Source organism: Siphateles boraxobius, unplaced genomic scaffold, assembly GCF_051911475.1.
Source record: "Siphateles boraxobius isolate OS27281-9 unplaced genomic scaffold, OSU_SipBor_1 19, whole genome shotgun sequence".
In the NCBI taxonomy this organism is placed as follows: domain Eukaryota; kingdom Metazoa; phylum Chordata; class Actinopteri; order Cypriniformes; family Leuciscidae; genus Siphateles; species Siphateles boraxobius.
The window spans coordinates 11,195,565-11,212,217 of record NW_027508799.1 but is presented as its reverse complement, the minus strand read 5'-3'; the positions used below and the strand labels follow the sequence as shown (position 1 = coordinate 11,212,217).

The following is a 16,653-nucleotide window of genomic DNA, read 5'->3' as shown; positions in this document are numbered from 1 at the left end:
ACGATGCGGCATTCCGTCTTTCTGTCCCTCACCGTAAGACAGAGTCCATCGCCCTCTGGAAAGTGACAACAAATTCAGAATACAGGACCGTTGAAATCAAATCATCTCCCTCCCATCTGCTGAGAGCCTTGCAGGGACGAGTACCACAGTGAGTTTACGATTGACAGTCCTTCGCAACAAGGGAACATCATAAAGATTATGTAAATCTCAAGGGGTTGGCACTTTATTATCCTACAGGTTGTTGTGGATGGAAAGCGGCAGTTTTGGAATGTGTGTTGGCTGACCAGGAAGCCCCCATGATGCCCGTGTACTTCGACTGTCCAAGCTGTGGGACATAACAGAGATGGCAGCCGGAAGCACTATGGGAAGAAGGCAGGCTCACAGAATTTATTTCAATAGAAAATTGTTTGGTATGTTTATTTAGCCATTTAAAATTGCAGGGACAGCTGGATGTCCTCAATGTAATGGTATTTATCATTACATGTATGTATCAAGCCTCTGAGAATTACTCACAAGAAATCTGCTAAGATTGACTTAAGAGTAAAAAAAATCTTGGCTCAAAGCTGCACTTAAAAGTGAGTTATCAAGCATCTCAGTTGTAATTTAAGTGAAGTGTACTGTAGGACTAAATCTTAAGTGAATATTCTCAGATAAATTCACATTGAATGGGGAAATTCCTAAGAGTTTACATTCAACACACATTTCACAATAAAGAATTTTCAATAATTTAAATGTTTTCCACCATGTCTCAAAATTTTTCACATGTAATTTTAAACCGGTGTGCTGTTAACTGACCTGGCTATATATGTCCTAGATTTGATGAAATATAATCAGCCACCATGGATTCCAAGAGAAAACCGAACTGCCGGGAGGAAGAAGCTACTGCTTGCTGAACAAAAACATGTTATAAAAGGAAAGTTCAGCCCAACATTAACCAGCGCTGACAGAGATGATCTGTCCAAATGATACCGTTTGACTGTTTGTCGTCAAAAACATTCTTCCTCTCCTGAAAGAGTTGCGCACGTCTGTCTCCTTAGTGTCATCACTCTCACACACACACACACACACACACACACACACACACACACACACACACACACACACACACACACACACACACACACACACACACACACACACACACACAGACAGGTTGGATATAGCTTGTAATAATGGCTTGTTTTTTTTTGTCCCCAAATGGTTTCTAAATCCACACATTACAGTGTTGGCTTTGAAGGACATTCTCAAACTCTTTCTCTGGTCATTTATATTTCCAGCACATCATTGTTCAACAGGTATTTATTATTTTCACCAAGAAATAAAATCGTATTTTGTCTGACATCTATTGTGTTTTAGATTGGTGGTTCGCTTCGGACTTTTAGTTTGGTCTGGCGGTGGTGTGATGTCATAAGGCTGCGCCGCGGTTCTGCGTCTGGTGTGATTCGGCAGGTGAAAGGTTTGTGTTGTTAAGCATTTGACGTTTCTTCGTCTCATTCCGCTCCCTATTTCGTTAATGTGGTATATTGTAAACAAGAAGCGATAGGAATAACATGGGCTTGCCCTTTCGAAACCCTTACTCAATTGAAACTATTGATTCGCAAGCTGTGTTTAATTTAGAAAGCTGCGCTCTCAAGAAGTCGCTGTTGTCACCCATACGTGACTTTGTCGTTTAAAAGCAGCAATTAATTTCCAAAGTAATCAGTAAAAAAAAAAAAAAAAAAACTCAGGACAAATGACAGTCATTTATACAGTAGTGATGGAGAAACTTAGGTTTTCAAAGCTTCGAATCAATTTAACCAATTGCTTCTCAAACTTATTCACAGTTTCGAAGCGTTTGAAACGCCACACCGGTCAAAACAGTGGAAATGCAACAAAAACTTAAGCCAAGCATGCATAAAACGCTTTTACAAACCCATTGCAAATGTTTTTTTGTAAGTATAATCTACAAAATACAATTAAACAGTCATCTAGGCTAATAGCCTACCTGCTGTCTGTATAATGTGTTTGTTTGTTCAATGGATGGCTCAGCTAAACAGGCCAATAAGAGATGAACTATTATTATTCATTTCAATTATACTAATGTCTCATTAAAATGTCTACAAATGTATAAAAACCTATCAGAGATCAGGTAAAAACCATAGAGACTTGTTCAATGGTTCGCCGCTGAGGGGGCAATCTCAGTGAATCCGATTCATGGGTTAGGGAATCATTGAAATTCCAAAACATTCCAAGTAGGGATAACTGCAGCCTGGAGCAATTGGTGTGCAGTAAGGTCGGAAAGGGATGGGGTGTGCCATAAGGTCTTTACATTTGGACACGAAAGCTTCTTGATCGCATAAAAGCAAGCCATAAACTTAATCACTATTGGCCAACAAATAATTATACAAGACCAAATACCTTTCTTTCACTGTAAAAATAGCAATAATGATATTGAGAATACATTCAAAAGTACATTACCTTCGAAACCTTCTTTATGGCGCGGGTTACATGATGTCATCACCATTTTAATGATCAATCATTAAAAAACAAATTCAATTATTATTTTAAAGATAAAAATGTCTCCTGACCCTATTAAAGTCACACTAGTTTTGTACTTTCATTTGAAGTACATACGAACTAAAGTAATGTTATTTTTATAATAATTTTACGGCAAGGCATATATATATAAATATATGTTTGATAAAACAGACTCACCATATAATTATAAAATAGGAGTAAAAACTGTTTAATAACCTTCTTTTAAGTGATATTAATCAATTAAGCAAAACTAACACCGTTTTATCCACAAAACATTTATTCAGTTGTCATTTTTCAACAATTAATTTTTTGAAATGTCAATTGAATTTGTCATCAAAGGCTTGTTCAAAGTCAAAACTCATTCCTTCACTCATTCATACTGTAGTAGCAGTCCATAGAACAGAAGCCATCAAACTCTTTATCTGAATAGATAGAACGCAGTTCTTCTAAAGAAGTTGCCTTCTTTCCATTGCCGCAATACCCAGTGGTGTTTTTGTAGAGGAATCCACAGGCATCACATCTGGTGAGCTTAAACTTTTCAGGGTAACTTAAAAGATTCCTCTCTCACATCCGGTCTGACAGACTTCCAGTCAACGATACCTACAAGGTGAAAGAAAAAATGAATTTTTAATGCAAAAAAGGAGACAAAGAAGCACACTGGACCATCTTTGTGTCACTACTCTGAGGAGACAAAGGCACTGTCTGTTTGACTACTTTGCACATACTTATGTGCTTTATAAAATCAGACTTATTTATAATGGTCTTTGAGCAGTGGAAGCAGTGAAAGTGCTTGCTTTTTCTGCATTCCAAGTGGCAGTCAAAGATGATCAAATCTATAAGAATCATAAACAACATTTAAAATAGGAATATTCATATATAGAGTAAAACATGTTTGACGTAAGTTTCCAATTATGATATGTAACATCACCGTTCACGTTATTATCTATAAGCTTAAGTTATCTGTAAGGTAACAGGCATGCATATCACAACTGAACTTATATTTACGTTCATTACGAACCGAGCGAAGTCTGTGGCTTTGCAAATGACTGTGTATCTTGTGATATTCACAAGGTCTAAAAACACTGATTGCACAAAACGGACATCGACCTAAAGTCTTCAGTGCAAATGTAGTCATTAATTCGTCTCACTGTAACGTGTCTGTCAACAACAATTAAATAATTACCAAAGCTGAAAGATGTAAAGCAAAGAGAACAAAAAATTATGATATCGCGTACATGCATTACCTCCGCCATCATCTTTCAGACTAAAGGAAATTACGATTTTTTTTTTGCTAAAGGAAATGACGTATAACTATGGTTACTGCTGATTGGACAACACAGTTGCCAGGAGGAAACTCCTTTCACCAATGAGAAACCTCTTGCCACGCCCCCTACCTTTCAACACGCCCATTACTCCAAGTTGCAGCTACCCCGTCTCAAACATTTCGATGTAACGTAATGATATATGTGATCAAGCCTTGTTTACTAAAATCACATTTAGCAGTTTGATACGTGCTCCGAACCACTGATGAAACCAAAGTTTCTACGCTTCAAAAGCGGCAATCACTAATGTAATGGTGTTTTTCTGAAATGAGCCTTGATATAACCCCACCACAGCGCAGTAATGGTCGTTGCCGTTTACATTGCTTGAAGCCAGAGTCTGCACAGTAGTAGTGATGCGAAGGTGGAGCCACGGTATCAAGGTCCCGCATGTACAGTCCTGCTCCCGAAGACAGCATAGCTGTCAATCATAACTTTATACCCCGTTTTTATAGCATCAAATATCTAACTAAAACCAAACTTATTGGAATAATGAACACTTGAACATACGTCTGCGTAATAAGAACTACCTAAAATGACAGAAACCATCTTTGGTAAAAAATTTATTTGAAGTGTTATTGGATTTTTTAGTTTGGCTCGCGTCCCATTCGATTACGTGGAGAAGGAAAGATTTATGATCTTTACTGTAGCCAGCCACTACTGAACTAGGGAGCTGACTGAGATGCACCCATATATTTAGTTAGATTTATTTTTCTTTCTGTTAATTATTCTCATCTTAAACATGACAGAGTGTCCAAACGCACATAGCTGAGATCCATGTGACACTATTATAAAGATGGCGTTTATTAAAGAGGAGAGTGAAGACATGAAGATTGAAGAAACATTCAGTGTGAAACAAGAAGATACTGAGACACAAACAGGTTGGTTTCATTCTCAAACCTGAACTCAGTCATTTGATCCTTAATAAAATGTTTCCATCTTAAGAAATATTATTATTATTTTATTTTTATTATTTGCAAAAGATGAAATGTAAGTGACACATTTATTGTCTACAAATGCTGATTATTGTTTCAATCAATCTATCAATTATTTTTTCTATTAATCTAACGATTAATTTCCTCCTAGTTAATCTATTGTTTATTTTCTGAATAGCAGATTTGTGCTTTGATTAATTTACTAATAAAAAATAACCAGTAATTTAGCATAAAAGAATAGCTGTAACTATTCTATATATTAACTTTTACCTAATGATATTATTTCTGAAAAAAGATTATGCAGTGTAGGCCTTATTTGGAAAGGTGTTTACTATAGAAAATTGAATATGCATTCCGAGCCGATCACGTCCCCGCCCCCCGTCAATCCCTGCATCAAGGCGGGGCTCGGCAACAGGTAAATATAGGATATGTGTTACATATTTTGAGGTCTTGGGAGGAAACATGGCGGCGGCAGAGCTGATACGAGCGTTAAATTTACTGGCAGATGAAGGGGAGCATGATCAGAGAAATTATTAAGAAGATTATTACGCGTCTGAAGGTGATAGAACCGGTGCGTTGTTGGAACGTCTGTGTTAATTTTCTGCCTTATCAGGCGTCGACACCCGTTTGGTGTGAACATTATGCTGCGCTGTTGTTGTCCGATGCTCCCTGGACTGTGTTAATGATGGTTTCGTTTTGTAATAAATATTCTCATTGTCTGATACACATATGCTTATCTTTATTCTTATTACTATTAACTATAATTACCAAATAATGTTGGAGATCCTACAGTTTTTCCTTACAAATGCATAGGCCTAATACTCTGAGATCACAGAATATGACGTTTATTTGATGTTTAACCATCTCCCCTTTCTATTTTATAAAGCATATTGATCAGATATTAATAAATATATAAGGTCACGGAATCTGACGGGTCAAATTCATAGAAGACTAGCCTTTTTTGGGTGTATTGTGGAGCAGGTCCGGGGCTGGTGACATCATCGTCTATAATTCAGTGTCTAATATTTTTTTAAAAAACGAAGCAGCAAAACAGCCCAAAGAAGCACAAACAAACGAGACTATTTTTGCGTGGATTTGGAACATGTGGGGGGCTGAGTGACCTCAGAATGACCAATACATATTATTTTAATATCTAAGAAACCGAAGCAGCAAAAAATAAACGTTGACCGGCACAAACGATTGAGCCTATTTATGAGGTAGGGGCTGGTCATCACATATAATTAAATGTCTAATATTTTAAAAACCGAAGCAGCACAAACAAAACTTTAACCGGCACAAACCAACCAACACAAACGAAGAGACTCTTTTATTTGGAGCATGTGGGGGACTGGGTGACTTCAGAATGACCTATAAATATTATTTTAATATCTAAAAAACCAAAGCAGCAAAAATAAAAAAGATAAGTAACAGCACAAACGAAGTAAAAACAATTGAGCCTATTTTGCCAACGTTTTTCAACGAGTTTTTCAACTTCACGCAGTGATTAACAAGAGCGAGACGGGGCGTGCACGTGATCGGCTCGGAATGCATTTTCAATTTGCACATTAGATTTTGCTACATTCATTGCGGGACATTTAATGAAAATGCAATCTTAAAGCAGTCTTAAAGCGGCACTATGCAGGATTTCTGTTTTTGTCAAACAGCGATCCCTAGAGTCGCTGTAGAGTACTTGTATTTAACGTTACTGTCGTAAATACAACTCACTGCACTCACGGCCTTTGCACTTTATAATAATAATAAAGTAGCCTACCGCGTTAGGCTTACCTGAGCCTAAATGCCAGATGACACCAATAAAGTGTATCATGTACGTCGCATTATTTCGTAACAATGTCCGTTATGATGTTGTTAGACATGGTTATTGCAATTTATCATAATAGTTTGCAAATTTCGCTCATTTACACGATTTACAACATGTAGGCTTATTAATGTCCTGATAATTATTTGAGATATTGACAACTGTTCTCATGATAATCGCAGGAATCAACTTTAACAATGAAAGCCTGACTGAGTGTGACTCTTGTGCGGTTCCTCGCGCTCTCAGATTCTCATTACCTTTTTCTAGACTCGTCCGACAGCGATTTCTTCGTTTTTTTCGCCATTCTGAAAACGCAGGTCCGAGACGACCACCATTCAACCCGAAAAGAGTCATATAACCATTCCAATAACTCCGAAGCTGTTCAGTTATGGGGGACTCGAGTCACATGACTTGACTCGAGTCAGACTCGAGTCGCAAATTTAAGGACTTGAGTCTTGAGACTTGCTTGACTAAATTAAGAAAATGACTCGACTTGACATTGACTTGAGATCCAATGACTTGAGACTTGACTTGACTTGAACTGTATGACTCGAGAATAACTTGATATACATTTATCATCGCAACATCAATTGATGAACAAAATGAAAGCAACGGAACCATTGACGCCAGTCATCAGATTCTGCGCGATTGCGTGACACTGCACACGCCCAGAAAAAACATAGATGGCGGTGAGCGCGCTAAATACAAAAACATCTCCCAGCACCGTTTCTTTTTGGATATAAACACTAGAAATTGACTATATTCATACAAGAAGATTTGCTGTACGCATTATAACTGGCAAGGGATATCGGACGACCATCACAACCTCGAACAGTCGAACTTCATTCACCACGTCTAAAGTAAGCTATGGCTTGTTTAACCTGTTTGTTATAGCTAATTTGACTATCTTTAAATCGAGAATATTGGTCAAAACAGCATGCCTCTTTATACACAATTATGTTTTCAAATGTAGCTTAATGTTGTCAATATTCAAATGATAATTAATGATGTCATATGTTTTGTATAACATTTGCCACATTTCTTTTTAAATCATGCTTTAAAGCCAAATATGTCGTTCTTTCCAATGACAAAATACAACATAGAAAACTGTTAATGTTTTGTCGTGTTTTATGTTTCTCTTAAACCAGGGTTAGATGTTATTAGGGGGTTACATCTATTAGATGTTATCAAAATGCCAGCAGAATTAATATTGCACCCAAAATTCAAAATGTGGTGAAAAAAATGCCCTAGAATGAGTTATTTTCATAATTATAACATATTATATTAAAAAAATATTTCCAGAATATTGACGCGATTGCAAATGTGGTAATTATTTTATAAAACAGTTCAGTAAACAAAGAGTGAATATTGTCATGTGACATTTAGACATAGCCTAATATTCCAAATATTTTCTGTTTTTGCTGGATTTCTCCAATGACAATAGTTCCAAACAAGCCATAGAAAGAGTTATGCGTATTTGTGATTCAGTGACCTAGTTGCTTAGTTCCAGAACGAATCTGCCGTTTTGAACATAAGTTAAATGAATGCTTCTATGACTCGTACATTAATACGGTAATTTGGCGCCACCTATTGGCGGTTTTAACTTCATAATTAAAAATATATAACTTGTATTAAGGGCATGCCAGTTTGAAGAATGCCTTTGGTCGCATAGGAACTATACTTGAATTGTGAATTGTTTAATACCTTTTAATGGTCTTCTGCAATGTTTGAGGCATATTTATTTTTTCATGCTTTAATGTTGGCCTAATTTCAGTTACATTTAGATTTTTATTGTAGTAACCACTCAGCTACATGTGGAAATGCATATATTAAAAAAAAATAAAGTTGCAAATAAAACCATAGTCCACAACTTCTGTAGTTTTAACTTATTTTAATATATAAATTCAGTGAAATCGTCAAACGTTTGTATGACTTGCCAGTGACTTGTGACCCAAGCTACGACTTGACTTGACTTGCTTTACATAAGGCAGTGACTTGACTTGACTTTCCTTTATAAAAAATTTACTTGGACTTGCTTGAGACTTGAAGGTTAAGACTTGAGACTTGCTTGTGACTTGCACATGTGTGACTTACTCCCACCTCTGCAATTAAGAAAAATAACATTTTTTGCTTGAACATTTTAAACAGATCTAATCATTTCATTTTAATTTTGCAACTTATAAAGCGTTAACATATGTATTCAATTTACATTTTAAAACTAGTGTATGAAATGGCAAATCTAAATTATATCATTGAATTAACATTTTCATTTTACACCAAATTTTGCACAAATGTAATAGAAAATGTAAATTTAAATACAGAAATGCATTGCCATTTTACATATTGCATTGTCATTTTACATATTGCATTATCATTTTGCATATTACATTTCAAATTGAATATTGCTACCCATATTCTTCCATAGAATGGGGTTTGGCAGACCTGATGCAGTCTAATTGATTATACAGGGCTCCCTCAACACTGACTAGTTGATTATGATAATTGGTCCTAATAGTACCATAATAGCAAGTAGAGGTGCGCCGATTAATTGGCTACCGATCGCTATCGGCCGATAATCGCTTTGGGAAGTTTGATCGGCGATCTCTATGAAGGAACTGGTCTCATGCTGACACACTCAAAGCACATACACATAAGGCCGCCTCACAAACAGCTCGCGAGTACCAAATTGCACTTAAATGGTCAAATACATACAAATGTACAAAATTACCGTCTTGATGAGTAAACACAGTCGTTTTTTTTTTAAGTGAACAGTTGAGAAAGTTGTGTAACAGTATATGGAATCGGTGCAGCTCTTAAAGGGACAGCAGCCTAATAATCCTGCTGCTGTCTCTGATTTTTTTCTTTCTCTTTTGTTGTTTGATAAACATTAATGACACACTGCATTGAATGACTTAAAATGACTATTTAATCATAATTTATTCTTAATTTATTCTTTAGAATTTCTTTAGTATTCTTACCTCAATACTACTGTTAGACCTACCTAAAAACAGATAAAAACTTAAAAGTACTGTTTATTTTATTTGTATCTTTATTCCATTTTATTCATTTGTGCTACTATTTGTGCTTCCTATTTTATTACTGACTATTACTGTCTTTTTTTGTGAATTAAATTCAGAGTTTGAAATCAGGCTTGTGCTGTGTGACAGCTATTGTGCAACAATTGCCCATTTGTAAAAACAAAAATGCACTACATAATCTGATCAAATATTTTTTTGAAAAATGTCTAAAAAATGCCAACCCACCAACACCCCTGATTCCTGTGGTCGGCGATCAGTGATCTGCTCCAAAAATCCATATCGGAGCACCCTTAAATGCAAGACATTTGACATAAAAAAAAAAAAAATCTACCCATTTTGGAGAAGTATTTTAAAGTAATAAGAATGTTATTCGCCTTGAGTAATATAATGAAGTATGTTACAGATTACATTTTACCGCTTATATTCTGTAATATGTAATGGATATGGAAGTAAAAGAATGCCAAATGTTTTTGAAACAAAAAGCCTGTTGAATTGCACTACTTGAAAAAAAAAGCATTTTATTAACCCTGCTTGCATTTTAATGTTTTGTATTTTTAGGGCTTGCATTTTGATGTTCTGAAATTCAACATTCACTTTTCATATTTCACCTCCAAAATATTCAAACTGTTTAAAAATACAACCTATAATATTCAACAGGCAATTTTCGGCCCCATTTTATTTCGCTTATAAATATTCAGTGGTCATAATCTCCATCTGCTGTTAGTCTACCTCACCAGCAGGGGTGCAAGCGTGTGTTGTTGACAAAGACCGAGCAACAGTTAGAGGAAGACATTCATTGATAAAAACTCATTTACAACAATTGAGCATGCATTACGTTTTTTGTGATGATTATCTATGTCAGTATATATGCGGAAAAGATGATAAAGGCACAAAAGCTGTTTATGTTTCATTGATTAACTTCATTGTTACTTTCCCTGTGTAGCCTTACATGTTATCAACTTTTTCTACCATGAACGGGATTATAATCGGTTCCCCTCAATACCTCATCATTAGAGCCCGACCGATATATCGGCGAGCCGATATTATCGGCCGATATTAGGCATTTTCATAACTATCGGTATCTGCATTTATAATGGCCGATAAATGAATATTAAAAAAAATGCGGCGTGCGGTGATTCATGTAAGGGTGGTGCTGCCAATAAAACACCTAAAAGCTGTCACAATGAACTGGCATTGATATGAATACATCAAATATAGCAATGAGACATTTTAATTGTTTATTAATAACAAGTGGTTTCAGTCATTGTGCGCTGCAAAGATGAAGTTGAGGATGCGGACTCGCGATCTTTGAACGTGCCAGAGAGAAATGTACATTTCAGAAGGATTACATAAGCAAAGAGCAGTTTGTCTTTTGTTTTGATTTGTCATGTTTAAAAGTAGACATTTCAATAGATATATTTCTCAGGTCTATACGCTGAGTTTCGGTTCATTTATGAGACGAGTTGCAGTTCACTCGCCGGTGCCTCCGTTTCGAGATTATCTATTGTCTGTTATATTTACTTCTTATTTATTAAATCCAGGCATTTGGTTGATGAAACATTGATTAAAAATAATATATAATTAATACAAAACGAAATTGACTTTAATGAAAGGCTTTGTGCTTTCTGTTCGAGGTCTATGTGAAAGTTTTAAAGCACTTTAGTGCCGCTTTCGGAGCTTGTCACGTCCGTTTTTTCCTCATAAATGCGAACACGAAAAATAAAATGAATATTATATGTTCTGTTGAGAGCCAACCCTTCTTCATCCAGTGGGTAGTAGACTATTACTTTTGATTTGCGCTGTGTAATTCACTGAATTGATTTCTCTGCTGCCAGCCTCTGTCACGTATTGTGTGAGCTTGTGACTATTGCAAGCGCGCAGCTGAGAAGTCCTGATAATTTTGTCTGCTTTATTTAGCCTACTTCTTATTTATTAAATCCAGGCAATTTATTTATTAAACATTGATTAAAATGTGTGGCGCGAGCGACAAATCTCCGACAGTAAAAGGACGGCCCATTCTGATCTGTAACGGGTGCTTTTCCGCGTCACGGATAAACAGCTGTTGCGACTCACGCGAGCAATAACGGCCGCGGCCGGTGTAGAAACAGTGTTAAAGCTCATTCTGCCTATAACGCTACGTTACAACATCAAGCAATATTCCAATAATTTATATAATTATAACACTTTATATAGGACCATTTTGCATTAAGAGTAGCCTAGTTTCATGTTTAGTAGGTACATTTTGCTTACTACTTATTTAAAATAGTATAAAAGTCTGTACATTATGTAATTAAAAACGTTTTCATTATGATATTATACATTTTACTTTAGTAAAAAGATCTGAGTTCTTCCTCCACTGGTAGAGATTAGAGGAATTAAGACTAAAAATAGAAGATAATGTCAGTGACACTTTTGATATATTTATTGATACAAGTTGTATAACATGACTAAATTAAAAGACAAAGTCGTTAGTGAAGATTATGCAACAGTATTTAGAATATAATATAATATAACATGCAATGCAAACTAGTTTGGTTACAGCTCAAATGTATCATCTTCTATCATTCCCCCTGCCTCCATTACATATCTTTGTCACACAAGTGTTTGATCACCACATTTGAGTGATCATTGCAAAACCTTTATATATTTATTCTGTTTAAATACTGTGTATTCTATATACAGTACCCATCAAACGGTATCGGCATCGGCCCCCAAAAATCCATATCGGTCTGGCTCTACTCATCATACTCAAGGATTCCCCTTCCGTCGGGACAAAACGCTTAACGTAGCTTAATGGACTAATACAGTGATATAAAAGACCAAACTCGCACCTTATTGGGGAAGTATGCCTACATACATGTACTGCATTAGATTAAACTGGGAAGGGTCATAGCACTTGCATATTTTTGTCCTATTGTTAGTTTAACTGTAAGTCCCTTTGGATAAAAGCGTCTGCTAAATGTAAATGTAAAATTGGCTTGACATTCGCACATTTAGGGACCGTCTCTAAAGTTGCATACAACATTGGCCTAAACGTTTCTAACTTTAATTTATTTGAATAAATTGCGCATTATGCCTGACACCTACACGAACTCTTTACAGTTGGTTTTATGACTGTAAGTCGTTCTCTTCAAATGCTATTGAAGTTAGGAACGTGTATACCAATGTCGTATGTGACTTTAGAGACGGTCCCTAAATGTGCGAATGTCCAATGTCAAGCCAACTTTCTGCCAGCATTAAACTTTGCGCGTTAAGTTCATATTCTGCTTGCCTGCGAGTTTGGTCTTTTATATCACTGTATTAGTCCATTAAGCTACGTTAAGCGTTGTATGCGTTGTATATATCCAGCAGGGGAATCCTGACGTATTGAGGGAAACCTTAGTAGCCTACTGACATGCAGCACAATCGCCGCAATATAAAGTTAAGGCAACTAAACAACCAAGAGAAATATATGTCAAATTCAAATGTAACATTGGATCTATACATCCGCATCGAGGGAATAACATTATAATCCCGTTCATGGTAGAGAAAGATGCATGTAGGCTACACAGGAAATGTAATCGTGAAGACACTGAATTTCACATAAAACAGATGTCATAATATTCACAAATACACTTACATTGTTGTAAATGAGTTTTTATGAATGAATGGCTTGCTCTAACTGTTGCTCAGTCTTCCTCAACAACACGTGCTTGCACCCCCTGCTGGTGAGGTCAACTAACAGCAGATGGAGATTATGCTCGGTAATCTACTGCTTTTCCTGCAGTTCCTGGACGTAAACATTGAATTTACTGTCCAATTTGAACCACTGAATTTGTTGAAGCGAATTAGCAAAGGGAAATAAAATGGACCGAAAACTGCCTGTTAAATATTATAGGTTGTATTTTTAATCAGTTTTAATATTTTGGAAGTGAAATATGAAAGGTGAATATGGGTTATTGAAATTTTACTAATGAAAATGTGTTTGAAATGTTTTGAATTTAAATATAGCTTAAATATTCAACCATGCCAAATTTCAGCCCATAAAAATGCAAGCCCTAAAAATACAATGCATGTAAATACAAGCAGGGTTATTGAAATGCATATTTTTTTCCAGTAGTACAATTCAACAGGCTTTTTTTGTTTCAAAAACATTTGGCATTATTTTACTTCCATAAATGGAATACATTTATAAAAGTTAGCCTCCCAACCCCGTACAAGTAACCAGTATTTCTGGGTGAAGGGATTTATTATTATTATTTTTTTTCTGGCTGCATTATTGTAATTTTGTTGGGACATATTCTGAAATTACAGGTAACACCTCTTTCATTTGCTTATATGTCGTTAGTTTTGTTGCTTTAAATGTCTAAATGATTTAATGTCTGTTGGTTTGTATGCTATTAAACTGTGGTTAACTTGTATTTGTCTTTTTTGCCTTAGACTTGATGTTGCTGAAAGGGGAGGGTCAAGAACTCAATGAAATGGAAAAGAAACATTTGAACAAGAAACTTCATGATTTAATAACTGGGAAAAAATATTTGAAATGCTCACAGACAGAAAAAACGTCCTCACTAAAAATAGCTAAAAGGACAGCAACTAGAAGTTATTTCACCTGCCAAAAATGTGGAAAGAGTTTTAATCGAATAGGAAACCTTCAAGTCCACATCAGAATTCACACCGGAGAGAGCCCTTTTACCTGCCAACAGTGTGGAAAAAGTTTTAATGAAAAAGGAAGCCTTAATGTCCACATGAGAATTCACACTGGAGAGAAGCCTTACACTTGCCAACAGTGTGGAAAGAGTTTCAGTCGAAAAGGAAATCTAAAGACTCACATGAGAGTTCACACTGGAGAGAAGCCTTTCACATGCCCTCAGTGTGGAAAGTGTTTTTCACAGAAAAAAGGCCTTAATTCCCACATGAGGAATCACACTGGAGAGAGCCCTCACACCTGTAAACTGTGTGGGAAGAGCTTCTCACAAAAAGCAAATATTAAGACTCACATGAGAATTCACACCGGAGATAAGCCGTATGTATGTGTTCAGTGTGGGAAGAGTTTTACACGTAAAGCAACCCTTGAATCCCACATGAGAAGTCACGCTGGAGAGAGTCCTTACACATGCAAACTGTGTGGGAAAAGCTTCACACAAAAAGAGAGTCTTAAGGGTCACATGAGAATTCACACTGGAGAGAAGCCTTACACATGTGGTCAGTGTGGAAAATGTTTCAGATGTAAAGAAAACTTTATTCGCCATGTGAGGATTCACTCAAGAGAAAACTGTTTAACATGTCACCAGTGTGGAATGAATTTTACAGACAGGAATCACCTTAGGAATCATGTAATAATTCACACAGGAGAAAAGCCTTTTATGTGCCATCACTGTGGAAAGAGTTGCAGAAACAAAGCAAATCTTCAGGTTCACGTAAGAGTTCACACTGGAGAGAAGCCTTTCACCTGCCCTCAGTGTGGGAAGAGTTTCACACTGAAAGGAAACCTTAAAACTCACATAAGAGTTCACACTGGAGAGAAGCCTTTCACGTGTCTTCGGTGTGAAGAGTGTTTCACATATCTGAAAGACCTGAAACGTCATTTGCAAACTCATTCTGAAAAAGAAGTGGCAAAGTTCCGAGTGTGACAAGGTGTTTAGAAAAAAGCTATTTCAAATATCACCTGCACATTTACTGTGGAATAAAGAAAATGTAATTGTGGTAGCAATACGTTTTATTTTGCCATCACACTTACAGAAACACCTGAAAAGTCATGCAGATGTGAGACTGTTCTTAGAGCGGAAACGGTTTTAAATGGCTCTGCAATTTTAAAAAGGCACTGGAAAGTATGTAACTGTTAAATTTAGTTTTTCGTTTGTATAGCGGCAATGCTTCATTCTACTTATTGATACCTCAGAATTAAAATGTTAGTGTGTCTTGCTGTGAGATGCAACAATGTTAATGAAAGAATGTAAATAGACGGACATAAACGGAATGAAATAATGAACATTGCACTGCGTGGTTTGATTTATCTTTAGTGAGACCGTTAAGTGACTAAATGCCAGTTGGCAGGACCTCTAGTGTGATCAAATGTCATATGCAAATGTGTTTGCCTTTGTGATGTGATGACATGTGCCAGCTGAGCGGACATACAAGGTCCAGTCATGTCAGTATTTAGTTAAAATGTTTTGGTTGTTCTGGAGACCTTCTGGTGTGTTAGAATTAGTAAGTCGTCTGCATACAGTAAATATTTGACTTGTGTGTCGAATAGTTGTAATTAGAGATGCACCGATTACAATTTTCTAAGCCGATTCGGATTTCCGATTTTTCATGAGTTTGACCTGCCGATACCGATTTTAGCCGATTCCGATTTCATTTTTTCTAACCACCTTACAGCAAACACAAATATTTATTTTCTATCTTTTCTTTAATAGAACATTTTACATAGATCATAGAACATTTTTTGAACAAATAAAATAAAATAAAACTATATAAATTATTACTCCTGGTGTGGGAAATTCACACATCTAAATGCAGTGTTATGGTGTGGAAGAACCATTTTCATTTCCATATATTCAACTAAAAAAAAAGTGATATATTTACTTATTTACGAAACTAAAGTTCTGTATGAAAACAGGTAATGGCAATAAAATAATATATAAATAGCAAATAAAAATAAAATAAATATAGCCTTGCAGTATAAAGATGTTTCTCAAAACACACACACACACACACACACACACACACACACACACACACACACACACACACACACAGCCTATTGCAATCACTTGTACATCAATGGCAAGTTTTATTTCGCAAACAGTTGTTCTCTCGTCTGCCACATGTCCAGCCAGGCTAAACAATCACTTTAATTGAGGGCGAGCAGCGCAGCAAAAATAGACTGCGCCGAAACCCCGCTTCACTGCTGTTCACGCGACGCTCCTGCTCGACACTCACGCGCTGCTCCTGCTCTCCGTGTGAATGCACTCATTGATAAACATGCACGCCGGGGGAAAAAAAACCCTGCGCTGCTCACGCTTGCGGTGTGAAACGGCCATAAT

General features: G+C 36.3%; 1 protein-coding gene across 2 annotated transcripts; it reads left to right on the top strand.

The window, feature by feature from the left end:
- Positions 1–1,286: 1,286 nt before the first annotated feature.
- Positions 1,287–15,603, top strand: LOC143742469 (uncharacterized). 2 transcript variants are annotated; one of them, XM_077235345.1, is made up of 3 exons: positions 1,287–1,456; positions 4,586–4,717; positions 14,045–15,603. In XM_077235345.1, the coding sequence occupies exons 2-3, from the start codon at positions 4,633–4,635 to the stop codon at positions 15,235–15,237; spliced, it is 1,278 nt and encodes a 425-aa protein (XP_077091460.1). In that variant the 5' UTR covers positions 1,287–1,456; positions 4,586–4,632; the 3' UTR covers positions 15,238–15,603. The 2 variants fall into 2 exon arrangements, with proteins under 2 accessions (XP_077091460.1, XP_077091461.1); XM_077235346.1 differs by lacking the exon at positions 4,586–4,717 and having other exon boundaries at positions 1,411–1,456.
- The last annotated feature ends 1,050 nt before the right edge of the window (positions 15,604–16,653 follow it).